General features: G+C 45.3%; 1 protein-coding gene across 2 annotated transcripts in view; it reads right to left on the reverse strand.

Annotated features, from left to right (window-relative positions):
• The window catches only part of LOC121567642 (pleckstrin homology-like domain family B member 1), a 96,434-nt gene that overhangs the window by 49,378 nt on the left and 22,490 nt on the right, over nt 1-24,566 (reverse strand). Inside the window, exons 1-2 of one of the 2 annotated variants that reach the window (XM_045219804.1) lie at nt 19,715-20,212; nt 9,988-10,113 (exon numbers count right to left, since the gene is read on the reverse strand). In XM_045219804.1, the coding sequence (XP_045075739.1) occupies nt 9,988-10,108 (121 nt within the window). In that variant the 5' untranslated portion in view covers nt 10,109-10,113; nt 19,715-20,212. Of the gene's footprint in view, nt 1-9,987; nt 10,114-19,714; nt 20,213-24,566 lie in introns of those variants that run through there. The other variant, XM_045219800.1, reaches the window with a different exon arrangement.

The following is a 24,566-nucleotide window of genomic DNA, read 5'->3' on the forward strand; positions in this document are numbered from 1 at the left end:
AGTTCCTATGCTTCCTGGCTGATGTTTTGGTCACTTTTGAATGCTGGCGGTGCTTTCACTCTAGTGGTAGCATGAGACGGAGTCTACAACCCACACAAGTGGCTCAGGTAGTGCAGCTCATCCAGGATGGCACATCAATGCGAGCTGTGGCAAGAAGGTTTGCTGTGTCTGTCAGCGTAGTGTCCAGAGCATGGAGGTGCTATCAGGAGACAGGCCAGTACATCAGGAGACGTGGAGGAGGCCGTAGGAGGGCAACAACCCAGCAGCAGGACCGCTACCTCCGCCTTTGTGCAAGGAGGAGCAGGAGGAGCACTGCCAGAGCCCTGCAAAATGACCTCCAGCAGGCCACAAATGTGCATGTGTCTGCTCAAACGGTCAAAAACAGACTCCATGAGGGTGGTATGAGGGCCCGACGTCCACAGGTGGGGGGTTGTGCTTACAGCCCAACACCGTGCAGGACGTTTGGCATTTGCCAGAGAACACCAAGATTGGCAAATTCGCCACTGGCGCCCTGTGCTCTTCACAGATGAAAGCGGGTTCACACTGAGCACATGTGACAGACGTGACAGAGTCTGGAGACGCCGTGGAGAACGTTCTGCTGCCTGCAACATCCTCCAGCATGACCGGTTTGGCGATGGGTCAGTCATGGTGTGGGGTGGCATTTCTTTGGGGGTCCGCACAGCCCTCCATGTGCTCGCCAGAGGTAGCCTGACTGCCATTAGGTACCGAGATGAGATCCTCAGACCCCTTGTGAGACCATATGCTGGTGCAGTTGGCCCTGGGTTCCTCCTAATGCAAGACAATGCTAGACCTCATGTGGCTGGAGTGTGTCAGCAGTTCCTGCAAGAGGAAGGCATTGATGCTATGGACTGGCCCGCCCGTTCCCCAGACCTGAATCCAATTGAGCACATCTGGGACATCATGTCTCGCTCCATCCACCAACGCCACGTTGCACCACAGACTGTCCAGGAGTTGGCGGATGCTTTAGTCCAGGTCTGGGAGGAGATCCCTCAGGAGACCATCCGCCACCTCATCAGGAGCATGCCCAGGTGTTGTAGGGAGGTCATACAGGCACGTGGAGGCCACACACACTACTGAGCCTCATTTTGACTTGTTTTAAGGACATTACATCAAAGTTGGATCAGCCTGTAGTGTGGTTTTCCACTTTAATTTTGAGGGTGACTCCAAATCCAGACCTCCATGGGTTGATAAATTTGATTTCCATTGATAATTTTTGTGTGATTTTGTTGTCAGCACATTCAACTATGTAAAGAAAAAAGTATTTAATAAGATTATTTCATTAATTCAGATCTAGGATGTGTTGTTTAAGTGTTCCCTTTATTTTTGAGCAGTGTATATTTTGATTTGTTTAACACTTATGGTTACTACATGATTCCATATGTGTTATTTCATAGTTTTGATGTCTTCACTATTATTCTACAATGTAGAAAATAGTCAAAATAAAGAAAAACCCTTGAATGAGTAGGTGTTCTAAAACAGTTATATATATATATTGTGCATATATTATACAGTATAGATACCAAAATGTGCAATATTTACAGTATGGTATATCCCTTAAAATGGAATATATGACAAATAGAAACAGACATAAGCTCTAAGAGCTGAATAGATAATGAGATGACGTTGAGAGATTTTAATGGACGATAAAGTTCATAAATGGACTGTATCTTACGGTTGCACCACCTCTCATTAATATAAAGTGCCTTGTTACTTTTATGATATAACCTAATCCCTTAGCACAAGTACCTACAATTGGGTTTTATGTTTTATAGGTTGGCCAAACGTCAATCAATCAATTATCTTAAAGCGCTTCTAAATTTAAACCCGCCAGCTGCCCAACTTCATTTACCCAAATCACAATTTGCATGAAGAAATGCTAATGTGAATAAGGAGGGAGGAGAGAGAGAGAGATATACAGAGACAGAGAAACAGAGAAAGAGTGAGAGAAACAGAGACAGAGAGAGCGGGAAACAGAGGGAGCAGATTGAGAGAGAGTGAGAGACAGAGGCAGCAAAAGACAGGCTTTGGAAAGATTGAGGGAAAAATGTGCCAGTATAACCCAATTACTGTGTGGCTGAAGAGCAGTGCAGGCCAGGGCACAGTTGTAATTCAATCGAAATCTCAGTCAACCCGCAGCCTCCCCATAATGTCAACGTGGTAGATTAGGGAGCACAAGGGGACATCCAGGTGTATTAATATGATATGCTAATAGGCTGCAACCAGGAATAAGCAATGCCATCATTAGTATGATGGCAAGTAACCTAGTGGTTAGAGCGTTGGGCCAGTAAACGAAAGGTCCCTGGTTCGAATACCCGAGCCGCAAGGCACTTATCCTTAATTAGCTCCAGGGGTGGCGTACTACTATGGCTGACCCTGTAAAACAACACATTTCACTGCACCTATTCGATGTATGTGAAAATAACGCTGCTGGGTTTTTAATGTTCAACAGTTCCTGTGTGTATCAAGCATTGGAGTCAACATGGGCTAGCATCCGTGTGGAACGCTTTCAACACCTTGTCGAGTCCATGCACGACAAATTGAGGCAGCAGTAAATAAGATATTTAATTAAGATTGTTATGTGATTTTGCTTTCTATTCATAAAGATTATCTCATTGCCCTGGATGATGAAGAGGCTTTACAAATAATGCATAACCACTATTTGTTCAGCAAAGAGCTGGGAGTAGCCTTTCTGCCTGGTCTTTCTACAATGACTCAACCAGAGCTCTTCTTATGCCAAGCAGAAAAACTATCCAAGCATCATGTCGTTTTGAGTGACAGCACGACCATCATATGGCCCCAATACATTTGTGTAAATTACAATTATATGGATATTTTTCGGTTATTAATTTCCCCCGTTATTTTCTCAGCACAGAAAAGGCCACATGGTCTTAAGATGTCACCGGCATTTCAATTGTCAAACGTCTCAGAATATGAATAGACCCACAATGTCAAAAACTTAAGAGAATGACCGTGAAAATACATTCGTCTCTGTCCCTAGACCGACCCTATATGTCCAACACCAAAGCGGCAATAATAATAATAATTATCAGTACTTACATGAATGGGTAAGCTTGCGACTAAGACGTTTATAATAATTTATAACCCAGCTAAAACCCAATCGCTGGAGCCCGGCATTTCTACCTCAATAAAGCTGCCTTTACCGAAGCCTGTCGTAGCCTACCCGGCTCTCTGCACCCGGGAAGGTTGAGAGAGCCTCTGCCGACGTGATATTCCAGCCGGATAGCTGCTAGCTCGCGCCCCCTCCCTTCCCTGTCCACCGTGCTGATGTGACCGCCTGGTAAATTTAAAGGGGCGGGAACTATGTCGTCTGTTTTTCTTCTTAAAGGGGCAGTGCTGTCAAAAACGTCATTTTTCTGTGTTTTATATATATATTTCCACACTATGAACATGGAATATTACTGTGAAATTGTCTAAATGGTGATAATACCATTTGAGCTTAAGAGTAGTTTGAAAAGACTGCCTGAAATTTCAACTCATTTTGTATGGGTGGAGTTTTGGCCTGCCTCAAGACATCACCAGGCAGTATAAGTTAATAGACCATTAACAAAGAGAGTTTCAAACCTCTCTGCCAATAACAGCTAGTTTTCAGGTTACATACAGTGGGGGAAAAAAGTATTTAGTCAGCCACCAATTGTGCAAGTTCTCCCACTTAAAAAGATGAGAGGCCTGTAATTTTCATCATAGGTACACGTCAACTATGACAGACAAAATGAGAAAAAATAATCCAGAAAATCACATTGTAGGATTTTTTATGAATTTATTTGCAAATTATGGTGGAAAATAAGTATTTGGTCAATAACAAAAGTTTCTCAATACTTTGTTATATACCCTTTGTTGGCAATGACACAGGTCAAACGTTTTCTGTAAGTCCATTCCTCCATGCAGATCTCCTCTAGAGCAGTGATGTTTTGGGGCTGTTGCTGGGCAACACGGACTTTCAACTCCCTCCAAAGATTTTCTATGGGGTTGAGATCTGGAGACTGGCTAGGCCACTCCAGGACCTTGAAATGCTTCTTACGAAGCCACTCCTTCGTTGCCCGGGCAGTGTGTTTGGGATCATTGTCATGCTGAAAGACCCAGCCACGTTTCATCTTCAATGCCCTTGCTGATGGAAGGAGGTTTTCACTCAAAATCTCACGATACATGGCCTCATTCATTCTTTCCTTTACACGGATCAGTCGTCCTGGTCCCTTTGCAGAAAAACAGCCCCAAAGCATGATGTTTCCACCCCCATGCTTCACAGTAGGTATGGTGTTCTTTGGATGCAACTCAGCATTCTTTGTCCTCCAAACACGACGAGTTGAGTTTTTACCAAAAAGTTCTATTTTGGTTTCATCTGACCATATGACATTCTCCCAATCCTCTTCTTGATCATCCAAATGCACTCCAGCAAACTTCAGATGGGCCTGGACATGTACTGGCTTAAGCAGGGGGACACGTGTGGCACTGCAGGATTTGAGTCCCTGGCGGCGTAGTGTGTTACTGATGGTAGGCTTTGTTACTTTGGTCCCAGCTCTCTGCAGGTCATTCACTAGGTCCCCCCGTGTGTTTCTGGGATTTTTGCTCACCGTTCTTGTGATCATTTTGACCCCACGGGGTGAGATCTTGCGTGGAGCCCCAGATCGAGGGAGATTATCAGTGGTCTTGTATGTCTTCCATTTCCTAATAATTGCTCCCACAGTTGATTTCTTCAAACCAAGCTGCAGATTCAGTCTTCCCAGCCTGGTGCAGGTCCACAATTTTGTTTCTGGTGTCCTTTGACAGCTCTTTGGTCTTGGCCATAGTGGAGTTTGGAGTGTGACTGTTTGAGGTTGTGGACAGGTGTCTTTTATACTGATAACAAGTTCAAACAGGTGCCATTAATACAGGTAACGAGTAGAGGACAGAGGAGCCTCTTAAAGAAGAAGTTACAGGTCTGTGAGAGCCAGAAATCTTGCTTGTTTGTAGGTGACCAAATACTTATTTTCCACCATCATTTGCAAATAAATTTATTAAAAATCCTACAATGTGATTTTCTGGATTTTTTTTTCTCAATTTGTCTGTCATAGTTGACGTGTACCTATGATGAAAATTACAGGCCTCTCTCATCTTTTTAAGTGGGAGAACTTGCACAATTGGTGGCTGACTAAATAAAATTTCCCCCCACTGTATCCCTCCCATTAGGCTCCTCCAATTAGATCCCTAACTCAAATCACTCCCAGACAGTCCTAGCTAAATTGTGCATGAGAAATTGCTTTTTGCTAAGAAGCTATTTATGTTTATTTTTTGCCATTTTAATTTAAAACAATCACAGTAGCTAGGTTTTCATCCAATTGACGACAGATTTTCATGCAAATATTCTAGAATCTGCATAAAGAAAATATGCACATTTTTTACCAAACAGACATCAGTGCGTGATGACAGTCCACACAAAATGTATTTTTTCGCTTACATTTTCATGTACCGAATAAAAATCATGTGTTTCCATCGCATTTTAAACTCTACAGATAATTGTCACAAAAACTGTTCTGTTAGCAAATATGCCAACTCTGGTCTGGGCACCTGCTCTAGCCAACAGCTCACAGATACAGTGGGGGTAGGCTGTGCGGGTTGGCTAGTCTACATGATGAGATTATTATGGATAAGAGCGAGAATATTTGTATTTGTCAAACAGCAGTCAAGCATCGATAATTTCACCAGAATAAGACCCTCAATATTTATTGGAAAGCAGCATCAAGCTCATCACCATGGACTTTCACAACCCTGTGAAGTTCATCATAATTTATTTAATCTGTAGCCTAATAAACTGCATTGTTTCCCGAGTTGTAGTGGGAGGACCACACACATATGATCACGTGACTCCAAATTTACTTCGATATGATGGTTATTATATCAATATTTGCGCATAAAGCCGTTTCCATCACAGGTGTCGTTTATAAAAAATACGATATGACTTTACTCGTATAAAATCTGTGGATGGAAACGTGGTTAGTAAGGTACTTAATTGTTACTCAGACATTATTTGATATTGAGATGAGAACGTCTGCATTGGACCTTTAAAAAGTCAGTTCACAGCATTATTTGGGCCCAGGTCTAGCCAATAATATTACATATTACTGGACACTATGAATAATAGGGTAAATTAGTTGCAACATCCATGGTTATTATGTTTCACTGTAGGCTATAAACTAAATAGGGATGTAGTGTCGCAGACAACCCTGAGGCTACGGCTGAGGACAGGAACAAGTACAAGAAGTCCCACTACAACCTCCGCAGTCATCAAATGAGCAAAAGGACAATATAGGAATAAGGTGGAATCATATTACACAGGCTCCGATGCCCACCGCATGTGGCTGGGGCTACAGTCCATTACAGATTACAAAGGAAGACCCAGCCATTATCTGCCTAATGATGCCTCTCTCCAGACGAACTCAATGCATTCTATGCACGCTTTGACAATAACAACATCGTACCGGGTGTGAGGGCCGCCACCGACCCAGAAGATTGAGGTTGATCTCGCTCTCCAAGGCCAACGTGAGTAAAGTCTTTAATCAGGTAAATACCTGCAAGGCCGCGGGGCACGATGGTTTTCCAGGGCGCGTTCTCAGAGCATGCGCAGAACAGCTGGCAGGTATATTCACGGTCATTTTCAACCTCTCCTTGTCCCAGTCTGTAATCCCCACATGTTTTAAGATGACCACCATCATTCCTGTTCCTAAGAACTCTAAGGCTTCATGCCACAATGACTACCGCCCTGTAGCACTCACATCTGTAATCATTAAGTGCTTTGAGAGGCTGGTTATGGCCCACATCAACTCCATCATCCCAGACACCCTAGAACCACTCCAATTTGCAATAATGCCCCAACAGATCAATAGATGACGCAATCTCAATTGCACTCCACACTGCCCTCACCCACCTAGATAAGAGGAATAACAATGTGAGAATGCTGTTCATTAAATACAGCTCAGCATTCAACACCATTGTCCCCTCCAAGCTCGTCACCAAGTTTAGGACCCTGGGACTGAACACCTCCCTCTGCAACTGGATCCAGGACTTCCTGACGGGCCGACCCCAGGTGGTGAGGGTAGGCAACATCAACTCCGCCACGCTGACCCTCAACACAGGGGCCACAAAGGGGTGTGTGCTTAGTCTCCTCCTGTACTCCCTGATCACCCACGACTGCGTGGCCACGCATGACTCCAACTCCATCATCAAGTTTGCTGACGACACAACGGTGATAGGCCTGATCACTGGCGACGATGAGACAGCCTACAGGGAGGAGGTCAGTGACCTGGCAGTGTGGGACCCCAACAACAACCTCTCCCTCAATGTCAGTAAGACCAAGGAGCTGATCGTGGACTACAGGAAACCGGGGGGCGAGCACGTCTCCATCCACATCAGCGGGGCTGGTCGAGAGCTTCAAGTTCCTCGGTGTCCAAATCACAAAGAACTTAAAATGGTCCACACACGTGTGAACAGTCGTGAAGAAGGCGCGACAGCGCCTCTTCCCCCTCAGGAGGTTGAAAAGGATTGGCATAGGCCCTCAAATCCTCAAAAAATTCTACAAAGTTCTACATTGAGAGCATCTTGACTGACTGCATCACTGCTTGGTATGGCAATAGCACCGCCCTCGATCACATGGCACTACAGAGGGTGGTGCGGACAGCCCAGTACATCACTGGGGCCGAGCTCCCTGCCATCCAGGACCTCTATATCAGGAGGTGTGAAAGGAAGGGCCGGAAAATCGTTAAAGACTCCAGCCACCCAAGCCATAGACTGTTATCTCTGCTTCCGCATGGCAAGCGGTACCGGTGCATCCAGTCTGACACCAACAGGCTCCTGAACAGCTTCTATCCCCATGTCATAAGACTGCTAAATAGCTAATTAAATAGCTAACAAAATGGCTACACAGACTATCTGAGTTGACCTTTGTATTTTATTTTTATTTTTGCACTGTCTCTATGCACACTCACATGAATCTACACACTACACACACTGATACTTCAACACACAAAAACTCACTCAATAATTATCTAAAAGGTTATATATTTCCTTGCCTATTGTACTTTTTACTGCATAGACAATGAACCAATGGATTTTGACTGCATCAAATAACAGTTGTGGAATGTGTAAGCTATATCAGACTTTGTAGGCAGAGCCTAACCATTTGAAATGATGGGATATTAAGATGGAAGCGATGTGGCCAAGAGATCATTAAGATAGAGAGGGCATTTAAATCCCCTCTTTTAACCTAAAATACACAGGGAAAGGGTGCGGTGCAGGAAAGGTTCAGGAAACACCAGGAAGTGGGAGATGGAAGATAGTAGAATAGGGTGGAGGTCTAAAAATAGAAACAGGAGAAGATACCCCTCAACTTAGAATAAGTAGTGCGTAGCCAACAAAGCTGTGTGCCTGGCTAGCATACGAATGAGCCTGGTAGGAAATGTGTCAGAGCTGCTCACTGAGGGTGGCAGAAGAGACTAGTGCCTGTCAGAACTCTAACTACTGTATAGGCTTACTGCAATGTACTATATGTGAGTGGGGGTTACCAAGCAAGCACTAGAATGTCTTAGAAATCCTACTCATAAATCAAATCTATCAACCTTAATGTGACACACAATAATAACCAGTTTAAGTACGCCAAGGGTAAGAACAGACCCTCTCTAGCGACCACACCAAGGAATGCACATCTAAGGAGAAATCAAGCCTTTTAAACAACAGCGGAAAGCATTAATTACCAAACCAGGAAGTTCAACACCCAATATGTATATGCGCAATACACCGGTGGCACATCGTCAACGCGCAAAAAAATAAGGAAATAACAAGATGCTGGGACAGATCCCCCAGATCCCCCAAAGGCGGCCAAGAAGGGGAAACACACTCCACTGTGCCTGCGATGAGAGGACAGGGCAGGGCTAGGCAGCTGAACACTTCTGCCTAGAGACCCAGAGAGGAATGAGATGCTCATAAAACATGCATGGTGTGAAACCAGGGCCAGCAGGCCTAGGCAGCCAGGGTTCTGTTGCACCCTGTCTCCACCCAGGACGGAAATGGAAAGGCAATATGGGGCCTTCTGTGGCGTGTGGAACTCAGCACCTATAGGGGAGCTGCCTCCTTAGCCACTGTAACCATCTGAGCCATTCATCTGTGTGGCGACACAGAAACAAGGACCTTGGTGGAGGAAGTGTAGCCATGTTTATTCAGTGTCTTTTCATTTGACTGGGTATTCAAAATGTCTTTAAAATACTTTGCTTTTAACCCTTTGCTTACCTTTAGATTTACCCCAGGAGTTTATATTAAGTGTGTGTCATTGCACTCCAACGTTGATCGCCATAAGCTGATATCGGCCATGTATTCGGAGTATTATGTAAGCTTTGTATTTAAGAGGGTTCAAGTGAAGTGCTCACAAAATGTATCTTGTAATATCCAGACAGACATCTACATTTGATTTTCTGCTTAATTTTTCAGCAAATGTTTCGACATGATTAGTTCATACAACGGTAGGGCCTTTACCTTGAGTGTGTCATGACAGTACTGTATGACCTGTGACAGTACTATATTACCTGTGACAGTACTGTATTTCCTGTGACAGTACTACATTACCTGTGACAGTACTGTATTACCTGTGACAGTACTGTATTACCTGTGACAGTACTATATTACCTGTGACAGTACTATATTACCTGTGACAGTACTATATTACCTGTGACAGTACTATATTACCTGTGACAGTACTATATTACCTGTGACAGTACTATATTACCTGTGACAGTACTGTATTACCTGTGACAGTACTATATTACCTGTGACAGTACTATATTACCTGTGACAGTACTATATTACCTGTGACAGTACTGTATTATCTGTGACAGTACTATATTACATGTGACAGTACTGTATTACCTGTGACAGTACTATATTACCTGTGACAGTACTGTATTACCTGTGACAGTACTGTATTACCTGAGTGGATTCTGTAGTTCCCACCGGAGCCCTTGCTTCCCTCTGGCATCATGCTCTTCATCCTGAACGCCTCCTCTGGGTGGTTGAAGCGGAAAAAGGCTGACTGGCCAAAACACAGCATACAGCCTGTAAAAGAAAACATGGGAGGTTGAGAAAGTAGCATTTGTAAGGGAGGTGGTTCATTGAACCATGCTTGTGTGATGAGTAACTTTCCCTAAGACCTAAAGACTTGCATTAACTCCCCAAGGCCAGGCTTGTCACATTGATATTTGTCATCTGTATCTGCAGTTCATCAGCTTTAGCTTCAACTGATGTTGCCTCATTTACAACTGCGACCTGGCCAAGATAAAGCAAAGCAGTGCGATAAAAACAACAACACAGTGTTACATATGGGGTAAAACAAAACATAAAGTCAAAAATACAACAGAAAATATATATACAGTGTGTGCAAATGTAGCAAGTTGTGGAGGTAAGGCAATAAATAGGCCATAGTGAAAAATAATTAAAATTAGTATTAACACTGGAATGATAGATGTGCAAGAGATGATGTGCAAGTAGATACTGGGGTGCAAATGAGCAAAATAAATAACAATATGGGGATGAGGTAGTTGGGTGGGCTAATTTCAGATGGGCTGTGTACAGGTGCAGTGATCGGTAAGCTGCTCTGACAACTGATGCTTAATGTTAGTGAGGGACATAAGAGTCTCCAGCTTCAGAGATTTTTGCAATTCGTTCCAGTCATTGCCAGCAGAGAACTGGAAGGAATGGTAGCCAAAGGAGGTGTTGGCTTTGGGGATGACCAGTGAGATATACCTGCTGGAGCGCATACTACGGATGGGTGTTGCTATGGTGACCAATGAGCTAAGGCTAAGGCGGGGATTTGCCTAGCAGTGATTTATAGATGGCCTGGAGCCAGTGGGTTTGGCGACGAATATGTAGTGAGGACCAGCCAACAAGAGCATACAGGTCACAGTGGTGGGTAGTATATGGGGCTTTGGTGACAAAACGGATGGCACTGTGATAGACTACATCCAATTTGCTGAGTAGAGTGTTGGAGGCTATTTTGTAAATGACATCGCCGAAGTCAAGGATCGGTAGGATAGTACGTTTTACGAGGGCATGTTTGGTAGCATGAGTGAAGGAGGCTTTGTTGCGAAATAGGAAGCCGATTCTAGATTTAACTTTGGATTGGAGATGCTTAATGTGATTCTGGAAGGAGAGTTTACAGTCTAACCAGACACCTAGGTATTTGTAGTTGTCCACATACTCTAGGTCATACTCGTTGAGAGTAGTGATTCTAGTCGGGTGGGCGGGTGCCAGCAGCGTTCGATTGATGAGCATGCATTTAGTTTTACTAGTGTTTAAGAGCAGTTGGAGGCTACTGAAGGAGTGTTGTATGGCATTGAAGCTCATTTGGAGGTTTGTTAACACAGTGTCCAATGAAGGGCCAGATCTATACAAAATGGTGTCGTCTGCGTAGAGGTGGATCTGAGAGTCACCAGCAGCAAGAGCGACATCATTGATATACACGGAGAAAAGAGTCGGCCCAAGAATTGAACCCTGTGGTACCCCCATAGAGACTGCCATAGGTCCAGACAACAGGCCCTCCGATTTTACACATTGAACTCTATCTGAGAAGTAGTTGGTGAACCAGGCGAGGCAGTCATTTGAGAAACCAAGGCTATTTAGTCTGCCAATAAGAATGCGGTGGTTGACAGAGTCGAAAGCCTTGGCCAGGTCGATGAAGACGGCTGCACAGTACTGTCTATTATCGATCGCAGTTATAATATCGTATGAGTGAAACACATCCAATATAAGTCTGGACAGTGTTACTGGAAATATACTTGATCTTTTCATCATCAGTTATTACAAGTCACTGGGGTCTGGCAGCTTGATAAGGTGGTAACAACAGGATATGAAAAGGCAGGCATAGCCTGTAACTCACTTCTATGTAAGCAGTGAGCATTGCCTTGTGAGTGAACAGACCATAGATTTAGTTTTATTTCTATGGAAAAGACTCCCTATGCTGGTAGTGCCTATTCTGATCGACTTACAGCCTTGTTTGAAAAATCTGAAACATGTAAAACATACTAATTCAGTCCTGTATGCTACTAACTAAAAGCAATCAGGAGAATGCAATGATTGCTACTGTACTGTCCAAATATAGTCCCATTATACAGTGAATAGCTGAAAATATATTTTAGATTGAGATAAATAGGGGGTGGTCTGTTAACTGATATCTGTCATCAGTAACCTGAGAACCTGGGGGTAAAAAGGCTTTCATGGAAACTTTTCAATCAGACCACCATCATTGTTCAGTGGGTGCGATCCAGGTGGCACCCTATTCCCTTTACAGTGCACCACTTTTGACCAGGGCCCATAGGGCTCTGTTCTGAAGTAGTGCACTATATAGGGAATAGGATTTCATTTGGGACGCGCACAATGTGTACAATGCAGCCAGATGCCTTTTTATTCCATGGAAGTGGGGAAGAACAGTTGATTACTTCATAGGTTCTGACAGGACAGCCAGTGATTAGGACACAAACACAGGCACAGCTGAATTACCGTGGTAACTATCACAACAGTGTAGGGAGACGAGATGACGTCAATGCAGCAGTGAAGCAGAGTTTTTTTTTATGTCGACAGAGTTGAGCTTAGCTTTAATTATTCGACTAAAGGGAAAATTTGAAAAGTTACAGGCCCATTTCTATTATATATGATGTTTACTTCCACATTTGATAATAAACTATATGAAATGAACGTCTCTGGGGAGGCAAACATAAAAACAAATGTCATAACACAAGGTGATGTGATGGGTAGTACTGAGACGTGTTTAAGCAATAAGGCACAAGGGGGTGTGGTATATGGCCAATATACCACGCCTAAGGGCTGTTCTTAAACACGACGCAACGCGGAGTGCCTGGATACAGCCCTTAGCCGTGGTATATTGGCCATATACCGCCAGCCCCCAAGGTGCCTTATTGCTATTATAAACTGGTTACCAATGTAATTAGAGCAGTAAAAATATATGTTTTGTCAAACCCATGGTATACGGTCTGATATACTACGTCTGTCAGCCAATCAGCATTCAGGGCTCGAACCACCCAGTTTATAATACATTTTATAACAGTATTATTGGAGCGCGCCACTTCAGCTGAATATCTGTCTGTACACGCTCTCTGTTTTTCTTCAGCAGACAGAGGTTGTGCGTTTTGGCAGGCCTGAGTCACAGCCAAGGAGAACAGAGTCTTGGCTTTGACCTGCATTAACACGTTTTGTGGCAAAACGCAATCATGCCCAGTGTCAGACCCACCCTTCAAATGACATAGCCTCGGGGCTACAGCCATCACACACTGTAAGCCAACTCAACCTTACAACTCACTGGCTATTCAGAGAGCACACACACACACACTGTACAGACTTGATCCAAAGTATTAATAGCATGCATAAAACTATGCTGCACACCATGCCATCATGGTCATTTAATAGCAGTAAAACATGTCAAAATTGCAAAGCGAGGAAGAAAAATGCATTGTTATGTGTGATTGCAATTACTTGTATATGGTTGTATCTGACACCACAAATGAAGTTCCATAGGGATAAATAAAGTCTTTAAAAGCATGTAGTCTGTGCAGAATGCAGATACGAACTGTGAATGCAGAACTCTATGGGTCACCCACAGCAGTAAAATACTGTCAGGCTAACATGGCCTTGTTTACTTTACCCACTACTGCTTTACAGCTCTACTGGAACACAGGCAGTGGACGAACAAGCATTATGCATGGTAGCTGATGTTAGCAGGAGGAGTCTGGTTCTGCTGTTGTTTTCATCACATGCTGCACTTGTCATTCACTGACTGTTTGCCTCTGCTCTGCTCTTTCTCTATTTCCCTTAGGGACTCTGATCCAAACATCTCGGCAACCGTAGGACCTCGTGTGCCTCTCTCTGTCTGGGGCTTCCGGTGAGGGTTAACTAAAAGTGCCTGGTGCACCAGAAAGAAGCACACACACACCCACAAACGGACATACATTCAAATCAAATCCATTTTTATTTGTCACATGCTTCGTAAACAACAGGTGAAATGCTTACTTCCCGAAAATGCAGAGATAAAAAAAGAGAAATAATAAAGAAAAAAATAACACAAGGACTAAATACACAATGAGTAACGATACACACACACACATTCCATACGCACGCCTGCTTGCACGCATGCAGGCAAGCACACACACACACAGGCCCAGGGTAGAGGGGTAGCGGAGCCTCATGCCTCCACAGCTGAGCAGTGACACGACAGGCCATCAGGGATCAGACAGGTAGGATGAGTCAGCAAACCACACAAAGAGCTGCTCGTTTACACAATTTCCAAACTACAGCACTGTGTGTGTGTGTGTGTGTGTGTGTGTGTGTGTGTGTGTGTGTGTGTGTGTGTGTGCTCATAAGCCCATAGCCAGGAGTGTACAACAGAGTGAGACAACACACTGGACAAGCACAGGCATCAAACTGGGTCTGAGTCAATGACATGACAAGTTTAAGAATTTCCAATCTCTCTAACATAATTTTTGAATAGCTAGCTAGTGCGAACCTTGAAGTATGACTCATAAGATTAATGCATTTCTGATAGTTTTTCTTTCCTCGGGGGCAGAGGCAGGAGAGCAAATCCATTACATCCAGCCATGGACTGGTGGTTGATCAATATCAATGCAAGGAAAATATTGTGAAATAACCGTATGATTTGTTGAGTGTGAGTTAGTTTACAGACAATATTAAATTGATGACAAAAACATTCTGAAGATCTTCATACAATACAACAGCTGCATAAATGGCTAGTCAGTAGCCACCCATAGTGACAGGACAGGGTCATTATCTGTGAACCACATAAGTGAACCACATCAATGCCAATTAAGACTCATCAATTCAGCCATTAGAGACCTACTTATATTGATGGATCCCTTGGCATAGGGAAACACTAAACAACAGTATGTGACTATAGATGTACAGAGTGCTGAGATGTGAGGCATTTATTTAGGTCTAGCTGGGCCATGGCATAGCCAGAAAAGCATTTTTAGAAAGTGGCTAACTTCTTGCAATTTTACATAATTTGCCATGGGGCAAAGAGAAAAATGTGGCTGTTTTAAAGCTAATTACCTGCAATTCTGCACATTTTGCCATGGGGCAGAGAGGAAAATGTGCAGTTGTATAGCTTATCATGCTATTCTACACATTTTGCCATGAGGCTGAGAGATTTAGCATTTTTAAAGATTATTAAAGCTAAAATATAGGTGTGCTGATTTCTTTTTGCTCAATCTGATTGGGTGGACCTGGCTCCCCAGTGGGTGGGCCTGGGCCCACTCAGGCCCACCCGTGCCTATGCCCGGGGAAATTCCCTGACTGGAATCATAAATTAAATGAAGCGTGCAAGTCTAATCAGAACACGGGACACGTAGAATAGTACGCTGTGATTCTAGTGCCTCGTTTTCATAATGAACTATCTTTCACTATAACAAATAGTAATTGAGTGAGTCAATACCATTAGCAAGATCCCCCGGCAATCATTATGCAGGAATTCAATAAATATAGTAGTCATTTGTTGCAGCTATAGCTACTGTACAGAGGAATAGATCAATGGAGAATTTGCTTTGAGACATAAAGATGGATTGATGGTGGTAACACATTGAGAATGAACAACAGACCAACATTCTAAGCGTCTTGTCATCAGACTTACCTGGATGTGAACATGTGTCTGGAGACTGGAGGCTTCCATACTTGACTTACTCTCTTCATTCACAATTTGTCTGTATTAAGAGTAGGGCCCGGAGTATTTCCAGACCATGTGACCTGACCAGGGAAAACTCAGGGCACTAAGTAATGAGCAGCCTACTAAGACCTGAGTATAAATTATTGATATGATAAGCGATTGTGTGGATGTTGCTAATATTTTGGCATCACAACACTGAAGTGTGAGAGTCCTCCCCTATGTAAAAACCCTCAGGGTGTGAGCTCCTCACTGCAGCACCTCCCTTCACCTCCATGCCCTTTTCATGCTGTCCCACCGTGCCTCTGTCTAGGGGCTCCTCCTCAGCTTATTTCTACTGAGACAGAGCTTTTGGGCAAATGTCAGTCTACTGACTATTAACCAGACCACAATTATACCAAATCAGAACACTGAGATACCTAACCCAACTCCCTAGGTGGTCCATGGAGATCTCCACTAGAGCACTTCCGTAACATTGTAGGGGTCACATTCCCATTGGACATTCCCTAGTCAATCACCTTTGGTTAATCATAGGAGAGGACAGAGTATTGGCAGCGAGGGCACTAAACCAGTGACAGGGTTGTAGAATAGATCCTTGGGTGATCATGTTCCCTATAGGGTTCTCCACTCCAGGGGCGGACTGGCCATCTGGTATTTCTGGCAAATGCCAGATGGGCTGGTCCATTTTTAGACCAGTCAGCCTGTCTAACATCGTTTTTTTGTGCAAAATTATCATTTGCTGGCTAAAAATGGGCCGGTGTTGGGCCTCGAGGGAAAAAATGTCCTGGTGTGGGGGCCTCAAGGAAAATAATGGCCAAGTCTGTTAGAAATGCCAGGACCGATTTTTGGTCCAAGTCCGCCCCTGCTCCACTCATCCCTCCATATGCTCTCAGCTCTCCCCAGATTTGAAGTGAAGAACCCTTTCACCAGAGACAAGCATCTCAGGGATTCCAATAAGAGATGCAATTAAGAGCAATATTTCATAACTCTGTTCAGTAGAAGGCTGAGCTTAAAACAAAAACTCACCTCTGATCTCCGTACAGCATGAGAGTGCAACGTTTAATCAAGTTCTTTGCTAAAACGACCTGACAGTAAAATATGACACGTCGCCATTTTTGTAATTAAAATTCATGATGTCATTTGGGAGAGGACATGCTTCAATGGTAAATGAAAAAAACTTTCACAGAAAATAATGAATTGCGGCTGTTGGAAGAGAACAGGGCTGGCGGCTGCGCAGCCAAGATCCTCACAGTTAATCAGCGAGATTGATTCTCTCAACGTCGCGAGGTGAGTTCTCCTTTACCACTTCAATAATGGCAGAACTCATGGGTTCTCATCACAGTGAGTGCACTTTGGGAATGGCTCCAACGTGCATCTTTCATACCTCGTATGGGGCTGTCTCTGCAAGTTACCATATTCATGTTATTAAATTACAACCAAAGAGTGAACCATGTAGCCTACTCAAGTAGAAGACTTGAGAGAAGTCAACGGGTGATTTGACATTACTATATTTTCAATATTCTAAACCGAAAATCACAGATGGGGTTGTCTGAGATGAGAGTGGATATGTCTTTACTGCAAGGGCACTTTGACACTACTAGAAGTGGCACCAAAGAGCACAGACCATTATTCCCTGAAAACACTTTGGCACGGGCAGGGATTCAAATCTCCAGGAAATTATAGACCCTGTTCTGCAAGGACAACAGCATCACCTCGAGATATTCTTTCATGAAAAACTGGTAGACGAAAGAAAACATAGGAGAAGGTTGGGTTGGCATACCTGAGGGGTACTAAATTGGATTATATCACGGTAGTATAAAATTTAGACCATATTCCCTGGAGTTAAACCCTTGCTTGAACCTTCTCAAGCAACAATATGAAAGCGTTTTCATATCATAATTTCAATGTTGTATAGCTAGCCAAAAAGATCTTCATTATTAAGCCTTGGGAAGTGAGCCATTGGGACAACTGAAATAAGATCTAGGAAACTGGGCTAATAGCTCTATACTTGGAATTCTGATAACGTGAGGGCATGTATGAAAAATAGGGATCAGCTGAGAAGTTTCAGTTGGCTTCAACAAAGAAAGACTCCATCTGTGAGTAACCTGAACTATTATCTCCAGTTCAGAGAAACGTTTCATTACTTTAAAATGAAACAATAAATCAACTTCTATAAGTAAGACCAAATGTATTTCCATTCCTTTACTACTAGTTAACTATCATTTAAGCTTTGACAATTTCACATTTTACTGTTTCATCATAAAACACAGAGGACCAGACACTAAACCTAGAGTGTCAGACATCTCTAAAGCAGAGGACATACTGGACAAAGGAATGCCAAAAAGTAAGCAAGACAGTTGCCATGGCATTGTTGTGTTTTACTGCTTAAGGAAAGGCCAGACATTTTCAAGCTCACCAGTTAATCACTCAACACTTTAGCCAATGCAGAAGCCATAAAGTGCAGCCACACATACCAAAAGATAGAGAGGACATTCACAGGGAAGCAGTGGAAGTCCATCTGAGAAGACCAAGTTCTCGTATGGCCATACTATTTTCACCAACATAACTGAGTTGGTATATCAATACATGTCAGAAGTAGGATGTCAGCCTACTTTTTAAAGAGGGTATAGGTAGCCTATACAGCAATACCAATGAGAAAGTACATTTTATGCTTGTGACGAATAAAGTTAATGATGGTGTCAGTAAGTATTTTGGTAACATACACTGCTGTCAATCCACTTAAATTTGTGCTAAAATAAGTATGACACAGTCAACCACCTACAATATATAATGTGGCATTTGATAACACTGATACGGATTTCAGGCTTCCTCTTCATATACTTTCATAATTGAGAAATGTATTCCATAACATTTATCCCAGATACAATATCCTGAAACTATCTGCCACCTTCTGTGAGTGGCATAATGAGGTGTCAGGGGGTCTAGTAACAGATGTGCACTGAACGCACTCTCTCCTTCACCTCCTTTTGTCAGAACAACATAAGACAATAAATAATCCTGTTGGTCATGTCATGAAACAGATGGCTATGGGCTATTTCTCTATCCATGCTCTGCGGATGTGGCCTCACAAACAGAGGAGTCCAGGACCAACCAAGCATGAGGATATGGGGCTCAAAAGCACAAAAAAAAAAAAAAGGAGAGAATTGTAGGGCAGCCTGAGGTTTGTTTGCAGAGGGGGTGCACCTTGTGTCTCTTTACTTCCTATGTATACAATGGGGGTCAATACAATGTGTCAGAAATTACAGAATTTTGGATGGGGGGTTTAGAGTGGGCTTGCTAATATGAGAATAGACTGCATCTAGATTCTACACAGGGTTAACAGCATGCTTAGGTCACATCGACCAGGAATAGAAATGTAACTGTATACAGGCACCCGGTGACCATGCCAAAATGAAAAGGGATCATGGGGGATTTGGATAAGAGATTTTATCCTTGTATATGTTTTCTGTCTGTAAATTGAACTCAAGTGGATGAGGAAGTTCAGTGGAATAAACAATACTATTGTAGAAATATGATGAGATAAAAGTCATCTTAAAAGTTGACAAATGATCAATAATAATAAAATAAAAAATACAAACAAAACAATCACATATTTTTTTGGGGAACCAGTGTGACGTATTGCCATTACTCAATATTAATACAATAGGTCAATGTTACTTTACTGGTGCAATGGTGCAGGTGCATTATCTTTTTTTACAATATCAATATCCTTTATTGAGAATACTTTGTATCATACATGCATGGTTCGAGATTAGAGTACAATGTATCATTTGAATGTTACAATGTTATACCTACTGTATAACGTCACCCATCTACTGTACCGAATCAAGCGACCCGTTTTCGGTTTGTGGGCCACAACTGACGATTAAGCAATTGTACAAAATTGGTAGATACAACACATCGTTGAAATACTCTACAGCATACACATTACCTTTAATTCTGAAAAAAACTTACTTTAAATCCAAATGAAAGTCCTCTTGCTCTCTGCTGTTAACATCGCAGCTGCTCCTTTAAAACGAGCCATGTGTTTTTCCTGAACGGCAAATTATTGTTGAAGAACGAGAGAGCGTTAATGCGGGCTTGTCTTGACGACTCCTTTGTTATGGTTATATTTATCAGTATTCTTCCACAGGCTACTCACATAGGTTACGTTACGTGTTCATAAAGAGCGCTCTCCACCTGCATTATAGTGCAGCCATTAGAAAAGGTAATTCATCCATTGCGTAGGGATACAATCCATTTCAGTGAAATATTTTGCGTTACAATTCGTTGTTGTCTATTGTTCCTTCCAACGCAGCCTCGTGTAATGCCCTATTTCTCAGTCAGTCACTAAGAATGGCAGTGAGCGAACACAGTGCGGTGGGGTGAGAGGAGCGGTAACCCTGAGTCAGAGCTCCTTTGTGCAATCCCAAATCTGTGTCATCTGAATCAACCTCACCCATTTCCTCCAATATTAGTTGTGTATCCTCGGAGTCTTTCTGACTGACTACCAAGTTAGTCATGACATGACTTTCAGTCTATGATACACTACATGGCCAAAAGTATGTGGACACCTGCATGACAAACATCTCATTTCAAAATCATGGGCATTAAGATGGAGTTGGTCCACCCTTTGCTGCTATAACAGCCTCCACTCTTCTGGGAAGGCTTTCCACTAGATGTTGGAACATAACTGTAGGGACTTGCTTCCATTCAGCCACAAGAGCACTAGTGAGGTCGGGCACTGATGTTGGGCGATTAGGCCTGGCTCGCAGTTGGCGTTACAATTCTTCCCAAAGGTGTTCGATGGGGTTGATGTCAGGGCTCTGTGCAGGCCAGTCGAGTTCTTCCACACCGATCTCGACAAACCATTTCTGTATGGACCTCGCTTTGTGCACGAGAGCATTGTCATGCTGAAACAGGAAAAGGCCTTCCCCAACAAAGTTGGAAGCACAGAATCGTCTAGAATGTCATTGTATGCTGTAGCGTTAAGATTTCCCTTCACTGGAACTAAGGGGCCTAGCCCGAACCATGAAAAACAGCCCCAGACCATTATTCCTCCTCCACCAAACTTTACAGTTGGCATTATGCATTGGGGCAGGTAGCGTTCTCCTGGCATCCGCCAGATTCGTCCGTCGGACTGCCAGATGGTGAAGCGTGATTCATCACTTCAGAGAACGCGTTTCCACTACTCCAGAGTCCAATGGCGGAGAGCTTTACACCACTCCAGCCGACGGTGATCTTAGGCTTGTATGCGGTTGCTCGGCCATGGAAACCCATTTCATGAAGCTCCCGACGAACAGTTCTTGTGCTGACGTTGCTTCCAGAGGCAGTTTGGAACTCGGAAGTAAGTGTTGCAAGCGAGGACAGATGACGTGCTTCAGTCACGTTCGGTGAGCTTGTGTGGCCTATCACTTCGCGGCTGAGCCATTGTTGCTCCTAGATGTTTCCACTTCACAATAACAGCACTTACAGTTGACCGGGGGCACCTCTGGCAGGGCAGAAATTTGACAAACTGACTTGTTGGAAAGGTGGCATCCAATGACAGTGCAACGTTGAAAGTCACTGAGCTCTTCAGTACGGGCCATTCTACTGGCAATGTTTGTCTATGGAGATTGCATGGCTGTGTGCTCGATTTTATACCTGTCAGCAACGGGTGTGGCTGAAATTGCCGAATCCACTAATTTGAAGGGGTGTCCACATACTTAAAAAAATAGATCTGGATAAGGATTCAATGTATTTGTAGTTCACATTTAAAATCATACACTCAACTTTAAACAAAGTCTCTTACACTCTTCACAGGACAACTGCTCTGTGCTATAAGTCAGAGAAAAATGTATATACTGTACCTTCTGAGATTAAAATTAGATATCAACACAATTTCAAGTCTGGATTCAGTCAATTTTTTTCAATAGCCTACCACTCACCCAGAAAAAACAACGAATTTCTGCATCCGGAATGACAGTAGCAATGCTGACATAGCATCCGCTACACTTTTCACTGATGCTGTCACGATCGTCGAACAGAGATGAGGACCAAGGCGCAGCGTTGCAGGCAAACATACTCTTTATTAGAGACACGATCAAAACCAACAAAACGAAAACGTGACAGTTCACGGTCTAACACAACCGACTAGAAACAAGATCCCACAAACTCTGTGGGGAAACAGGCTGCTAAAGTATGGTTCTCAATCAGAGACAACAAGCAACAGCTGAATCACGTTGCCTCTGATTGAGAACCACACTGGCCAACATAGAACAACACACATAGACTTTACACACCCTGGCTCAACATATTAGAGTCCCCAGAGCCAGGGCGTGACAGTACCCCCCCCTAAAGGCGCGGACTCCGACCGCGCCCACCAATACCACAGGGGAGGGACCGGGTGGGCACTCCGCTTAGGCGGCGGATCCGGCTCCGGGCCTGATCCCCGCTCCCTCTCCAACCCCCCAAAGTACCCCTGGTCCGGTCTGGCCCCGCTGGCCGGAGCTGGACTGCACACTGGTGGAGCGGATTGCTCTAGCTCCGGCGTGAAGCATCTGACCGGTGCCGGCCAGCCACCGGTGGAACAGGCACGGGCCGTGCCGGACTGACCACGCACACCACTGGCTTGGTGTGGGGAGCAGGAGCGGGCTGAGCCGGGCTGACGCAAACGCACCACTGACTTGGTGCGGGGAGCAGGAGCGGGCCGGACCGGGCTGACGAGCGCACCACTGACTTGGTGCGGGAGCAGGAACGGGCCGTGCCGGGCTGACGGGCGCACCACTGACTTGGTGCGGGGGAGCAGGAACGGGCCGAGCTGGGCTGACGAAACGCACCACTGACTTGGTGCGGGGAGCAGGAATGGGCCGGACCGGGCTGACGACGCGCACCACTGACTTGGTGCGGGGAGCAGGAACGGGCCGGACAGGGCTGACGAAACGCACCACTGACTTGGTGCGGGGAGCAGGAACAGGCCGGGCCGTACTGGGAACACACACCACTGGCCCTACGTGGGGATCAGGAACAGGCCGGACTGGACTGGCAACACACGCCAGTACCTCTCGCCGTGCCTCTATATCCTCCTTCCCCCTGGTGACCAGTGACTCCCGTAACCTGGCGGCCTCCTGCTGCCCCGTCGTCCACGGCGTTAGCCCCCCCCTAAAAAATGTATGGGCTTCACTCCTACCCGTGGACCAGGTCTCCATGCTTCTCGCCAGCCTTTCGCCCTTCTGCCTCCACGTCAGGCCCCTCTCTTCCTCACATGGCTTGACCCAGTCGAGGAGGCGAAGGAGATCCGCTAGAGATCTCTCAGGCGCTGGCTCCTGGACTTGCTGCTTGGTCCAGTCTTGGTGGGATCTTCTGTCACGATCGTCGAACAGAGATGAGGACCAAGGCGCAGCGTTGCAGGCAAACATACTCTTTATTAGAGACACGATCAAAACCAACAAAACGAAAACGTGACAGTTCACGGTCTAACACAACCGACTAGAAACAAGATCCCACAAACTCTGTGGGGAAACAGGCTGCTAAAGTATGGTTCTCAATCAAAGACAACAAGCAACAGCTGAATCACGTTGCCTCTGATTGAGAACCACACTGGCCAACATAGAACAACACACATAGACTTTACACACCCTGGCTCAACATATTAGAGTCCCCAGAGCCAGGGCGTGACAGTACCCCCCCCTAAAGGCGCGGACTCCGACCGCGCCCACCAAATACCACAGGGGAGGGACCGGGTGGGCACTCCGCTTAGGCGGCGGATCCGGCTCCTGGCCTGATCCCCGCTCCCTCTCCAAACCCCCAAAGTACCCCTGGTCCGGTCTGGCCCCGCTGGCCGGAGCTGGACTGCACACTGGTGGAGCGGATTGCTCTAGCTCCGGCGTGAAGCATCTGACCGGTGCCGGACCAGCCACCGGTGGAACAGGCACGGGCCGTGCCGGACTGACGACGCACACCACTGGCTTGGTGTGGGGAGCAGGAGCGGGCCGAGCCGGGCTGACGAAACGCACCACTGACTTGGTGCGGGGAGCAGGAGCAGGCCGGACCGGGCTGACGGAGCGCACCACTGACTTGGTGCGGGGAGCAGGAACGGACGTGCCGGGCTGACGAGCGCACCACTGACTTGGTGCGGGGAGCAGGAACGGGCCGAGCTGGGCTGACGAAACGCACCACTGACTTGGTGCGGGGAGCAGGAATGGGCCGGACCGGGCTGACGACGCGCACCACTGACTTGGTGCGGGGAGCAGGAACGGGCCGGACAGGGCTGACGAAACGCACCACTGACTTGGTGCGGGGAGCAGGAACAGGCCGGGCCGTACTGGGAACACACACCACTGGCCCTACGTGGGGATCAGGAACAGGCCGGACTGGACTGGCAACACACGCCAGTACCTCTCGCCGTGCCTCTATATCCTCCTTCCCCCTGGTGACCAGTGACTCCCGTAACCTGGCGGCCTCCTGCTGCCCCGTCGTCCACGGCGTTAGCCCCCCCCTAAAAAATGTATGGGCTTCACTCCTACCCGTGGACCAGGTCTCCATGCTTCTCGCCAGCCTTTCGCCCTTCTGCCTCCACGTCAGGCCCCTCTCTTCCTCACATGGCTTGACCCAGTCGAGGAGGCGAAGGAGATCCGCTAGAGATCTCTCAGGCGCTCGCTCCTGGACTTGCTGCTTGGTCCAGTCTTGGTGGGATCTTCTGTCACGATCGTCGAACAGAGATGAGGACCAAGGCGCAGCGTTGCAGGCAAACATACTCTTTATTAGAGACACGATCAAAACCAACAAAACGAAAACGTGACAGTTCACGGTCTAACACAACCGACTAGAAACAAGATCCCACAAACTC

The sequence above is a fragment of the Coregonus clupeaformis genome, chromosome 6 (genome assembly GCF_020615455.1).
Source record: "Coregonus clupeaformis isolate EN_2021a chromosome 6, ASM2061545v1, whole genome shotgun sequence".
Taxonomy (NCBI): Eukaryota; Metazoa; Chordata; class Actinopteri; order Salmoniformes; family Salmonidae; genus Coregonus; species Coregonus clupeaformis.